The sequence below is a fragment of the Trichosurus vulpecula genome, chromosome 6, assembly GCF_011100635.1.
Source record: "Trichosurus vulpecula isolate mTriVul1 chromosome 6, mTriVul1.pri, whole genome shotgun sequence".
In the NCBI taxonomy this organism is placed as follows: domain Eukaryota; kingdom Metazoa; phylum Chordata; class Mammalia; order Diprotodontia; family Phalangeridae; genus Trichosurus; species Trichosurus vulpecula.
In genome coordinates, this window is record NC_050578.1 from 138,863,678 (window position 1) to 138,868,813 (window position 5,136).

The following is a 5,136-nucleotide window of genomic DNA, read 5'->3' on the forward strand; positions in this document are numbered from 1 at the left end:
ATTTCACTTGGCACCTCCTCAGCATCATGGACTCAGTGTTTCAATGCTGATGATTCCCCGATCCACTTCTCCAGCCCCACCGTCTCTGCTCAGCTCCAGTATGGCACCACCAGCTGCCTGTGGGACATCTTGAACCAGTCATCTTAAACTCAATGTACCAAACTGAGCTCATTTTCTTTTCCCCAGCCTCCCTCCTTCGTACTGTTCCTTCTCCTTCCTTCTCTTATTTTGGAGGGCTTTGCCATCCTTCAGGTCACCCAGGCCCACAGCCTCCACATCATCCCCAGTTCCTCACTCCCTCACACCCCTGTATCCAATCCATTGGCATGTGGATTTGACCTCTGAGTTCTGCCCTGTTCTCTCCTCTGAAACTGCTGTCCCCTGGGGCAGGCCCTCCTTAGCTCACCTCTGGACTATTTCTGTGGCCTCCTCGTGGGTCAGCCTGCCTCAAATCTCCTCCATCCATCCACCAGTGAGCTTCCTAAAATGCAGCTCTGACCCGTGCTTGGGAAGTTCCAGTGGCCTCCCTATTGATCATCTGTGTGATTGAATATAAAATTTTTAGAGACCACTGTCCTAGAAGTTGGGTTTCTTATGCTTAATATTTTTAAGAACAGTGACTGACCCTTTTGTGATTTCAATGATGAAATCACAAGTCTGGACAAAAAAAAGGTGAGAGACCCTAAAAAGGCCCTTTTGAATGGCTCTCTGTGTTCAAAGAATACATTGACCTCTGGGAAAACATGTCCTTTTGGGTTGTGACAGCTAATGGCTGAAAACCAGCATTTTTCTTTCAGGCATGATCACCGACCTCTTCATTGATAAGTTCAAGTTTAAAGGTACCAATGTGAAGACCAAAGTTCCTCTTCTGCTGGAGATTCTGGACAGTTATGACCAAAATGCCCTGATTGCTTTCTTTGATGCCGCTTAAAATATAAAGTGCACATCAGGCATCAAGACAGCTCCGTCTGTGAAAGGATATTTTTCAAGTATGTTCCAGATTAGATTTATAATATTTTTACACGATTTGGACTCCATCTCAAATGTATCATTTGGATGTTGTCCTGACATTTTTCAAGAAATTGTATTTTTTGTTAGATGTTTCTTTAAAAAAAAAGAATATTTTTTTTTATTTTTGGCGAAAAAGAAAAGCTAATTTTAAGAGTTGTGGAGATGACTTAATCAACTTCCTTGAATATTGATATTTGGGAAGCAATAACATTTCAGAATGGCAGGAGAATTGGTTTGATGGTTTAAAATGTGCTTTCACATGTATTCCCATTTGATCCTTATGACATCCCCAAAAGGTACAATAGATATTATTCTCACTTTACAGTGAGGGAACTGACTTGGGCACCATGAGAGAAAGAGATTTGGCATCATGGCAATATACATTTAGAATTGGCAAGGGCCTTCAGATCATTGACCTCAGCCTCATTTTATAGATGATGAAACTGAGGCCTACATGATTGGCTCCAGATCACATAGCTAGTAAGTGTCTGAGCTGGACTTGACCCCTGGTTTTCTGACTCTTAATCTATGTATTCCTCCTGTCTCTTAGACCCACCATGCTTTCTTCGTATAGGTCTTCCCATTATTGTTTTAGTAATGGGGCTGGTTATGCTAAATAATAAAGCCAGTGGGGTCTTCTGGTTCATTATCTGTGGGTCTGATGACCCACATGTGAGGGGTGGCCCCCCCCGACTGTGCCCAGAAGTGTAGGCCATGGCCATGGAGGAGGATTGGTCCTGTGACTCCTAGTTCACATGCCATGCAGTACCTATGTGATGCTGCTGGGGTGGTGTGGAGGTGGGGGGGTGAAGGGAGATCTCTGCCTGTTATTTGTCAGTTACCATTATAGACCATTTTATAGTCTTTGAGGAAAGGTGTCATTTTTTGAAGACACTCTAGGATTAAATTATATTCCTTTTTAGTGAACATCATTGTATTTAAGTTTACAAAGAATCAATAAAAATGACAGTCTGGTTAAACAGATGGTTGTTTAAAGTTTTTAGGTTCCAGATTTTCTCTCCCTCCCTCTCCTCCCCCCTCAAGATGGCATGTAGTCCGATATAGGTACTACATACACCTTCACATTAAACTTATTTACATAATAGTCCAGTTGTAAAGAAGAATTATAACCAATGGAATGAATCATGAGAACGGAGAGATGAAACCAAAAAAGAAGGAAGAAAAAAAAAGAGAGCAAATGGTTTGCCTCAATCTGCATTCAAACTCCATATTCTTTCTCTGAATGTGCATACTTTTTCAATATCATGAGGCTTTTGGAGCTATCTTTGAACCTTGCATTGATAAGAGGAGCCAAGTCTATCAAAGTTAGTCCTTACAGATACCATGTGTCTGTAATTGTATATAATGATCTCCTGGTTCTGCTACCCTTACTCAGCATCAGTTCATATAAGTCTTTCCAGGTTGTAATGAAGTCTGTCTGCTCCTCATTTCTTATAGCACAATAGTTTTCCATTATATTCATATACCACGATTTGTTTAGCCATTCCCCAATTGATGGGCATCCCCTTCATTTCCAATTCTTTGCCACCACAAAAAGATCTGCTATAAATATTTTTGTACATATGGGTCCATTTCCCACTTGTATGATCTCTTTGGAATACAGCCTGGAAGTGGTATTGCTGGATCAAAGGGTATGCACATTTTTGTAGCCCTTTGGGCATAGTTCCAAATTGCTTTCCAGAATGGCTGGATCAGTTCACAACTCCACCAACAGTGTAACAATGTTCCAATTTTCCCACATCCTCTCCAGCATTTATCATTTTCCTGTTTTGTCATGTTAGCCAATCTGACAGGAGAGATGTGGTACCTAAGAGTTGTTTTGATTTGCATTTCTCTAATCAGTAGTGATTTAGAGCATTTTTTCATGTGCCTATAAATATCTTTAATTTCTTCCTCTGCAAACTGCCTGTTCATATCCTTTGACCATTTCTCAGTTGGGGAATGACTTGTATTCCTGTAAGTTTGGTTCATTTTTCTGTATATTTTAGAGATGAGGCCTTTGTCAGAGACACTGGTTGTGGAGATTCTTTCCCAATTTCCTGCTTCTCTCCTAATCTTTGTTGAATTGGCTTTGTACAAAAACTTTTCAATTTAACATAATCGAAATTATCCATTTTGCATTCTGTAATGATCTCTATCTCTTGTTGTGTCGTGAATTCTTCCCTTTCCCATAAATCTGATAGGTAAACCATTCCTTGCTCTCCCAAATTGCTTATAGTATCAGCCTTTATTCCTAAATCATGAACCTGTTTTGACTCTATTTTGGTATATGGTGTAAGATATTGGTCTATGCCCAGTTTCTGCCCTACCATTTTCCAATTTTCCCAGCAGTTTTTGTGAAGTAGTGAATTCTTAGCCCAGAAGCTGGATTCTTTGGGTTTGTCAAAGAATAGATTGCTATAGTCGTTGACTGTGTCTTGTGTACATATCCTATTCCACTGATCCACAACTGTTTCGTAGCCAGTACCAGGTAGTTTTGATGACTGCTGTTTTATAGCACAGTGTAATACCTGGTATGGCTAGGCCACCTTCCTCAGCATTTCTTTTCATTAATTCCCTTGATATTCTGGACCTATTGTTCTTCCAGATGAATTTTGTTATTATTTTATCCAGCTCTGTAAAATAATTTTTGGTAGTTTGATTGGTATGCCACTGAATAAGCAAATTAATTTAGGTAAAATGGCCATTTTTATTATATTGGCTCGGCCTAACTATGAGCAACTGATGTTTTTCCATTTATTTAGATCTGACTCTATTTGTGTGCAAAGTGTTTTGTAATTGTGTTCATATAGGTCCTGGGTTTGTCTTGTCAGGTAGATTCCCAAACATTTTATAGTGTCTACAGTGACTTTAAGTGGCATTTCTCTTTCTACCTCTTGCTGTTGGGCTTTGTTAGTAATGTATAGGAATGCCGAGGATTTATGTGGGTTTATTTCATATCCTGCAACTATGCTATTTATTACTTAAGTAGTTTTTTACTTGATTCTCTAGGATTCTAAGTAAATCATCATATCATCTGCAAAGAGTGATAACTTTGTTTCTTCTTTGCCTATTTCAATTCCTTCAATTTCTCTTATTGCTAAAGCTAGTACCAAACTGAATAACGGGGAGGGGGGTATTAATAAGGGATGAGATTTTTTGTTCGTGTGAACATTAAGAGGATGATATAAACTAGGAATACCTAGCGGTCGGCTGCCCTCTTCGTTCTGTTTGTCTGTTTCAAATATGAAAATGGAATTTAAGGCCTTGAGGCTGCCGTGAGTGGAGGCACTTTGAGAAGGCTTCCCGGCAGACGAGGAAGATGCCGCGGTCCTGGGGGACGTACAAGCACACGCTCTGTCCGTCCTCGGGCGGCCTTGGTCGGATCCAGGCCGGCTGCGCGGAACCTCCCCCGAGATGAGCGCTCTGCCCTTCCCGCACCCAAGGGGCAGCCGCGTGTTCGGCAGCCGGGCTTCTCCGGAAAGGTGTAGATGGAGCAGATAGACTGCTCCTGCCCGGGGCAGGCATCCTTGGCCAGGCTGGGGACCCTTCTCCTGGGGGTGGGGGTGGGTAACGAGTGATCTGGACGCTTGGATGCGGTTGTCCAGAGTCTGGACACCTTCCTTTAAAGGGGGTGCTCCCTGCTGTCCCATTTCTTACTCTTCGTGTCCTCACCATCCCGCAGCTGCCCTGCATGTCCCGCCCCGCCCCGTCCTCTCCCAGTTTGGAGTGCCCCTGCACGCCTGAGCTCCTCTGGCAGCGTCCCGGGCCCTCTCCCCTGTCTGGGGGGGTGTGGTACCCTGTGCCCCCACCCCGTCTAAGTATCATTTCGGCCCGGGTCACGCGCCTAGCGAAGGATCCGCACTGGTGCCCGGTGCCCCCCACCCGGCCTGCCTTCAGCCTCGCCCTACCCCCAGCCTGCCCCCTCAGGCACCGTCGCTCCCGGGAGCAGAGCGTCCCCACGTGAGCTCCCCCGCCCGCCTCGCCTCGCCCCTGAGGGGGCGGGGCCTCTGTCCCTGCTCAGGCCCCCCCCTCCCCCGAGGGGCGGGGCCTCCCTCTCCCCCCCCCCCCGCCCCGGGCCCGCGTGCGCGAGGTGACGTGAGGACGCCCGCGGCTGCCATTGGC

The 5,136-nt window shown here is 44.5% G+C and overlaps 1 protein-coding gene across 1 annotated transcript in view; it reads left to right on the forward strand.

The window, feature by feature from the left end:
* Positions 1–1,995, forward strand: part of BBS7 (Bardet-Biedl syndrome 7) — a 50,060-nt gene extending 48,065 nt beyond the window's left edge. Inside the window, exon 19 of the mRNA XM_036762276.1 lies at positions 798–1,995. Within this exon, the coding sequence (XP_036618171.1) occupies positions 798–931 (134 nt within the window). The 3' untranslated portion in view covers positions 932–1,995. The remainder of the gene's footprint in view (positions 1–797) is intronic.
* The last annotated feature ends 3,141 nt before the right edge of the window (positions 1,996–5,136 follow it).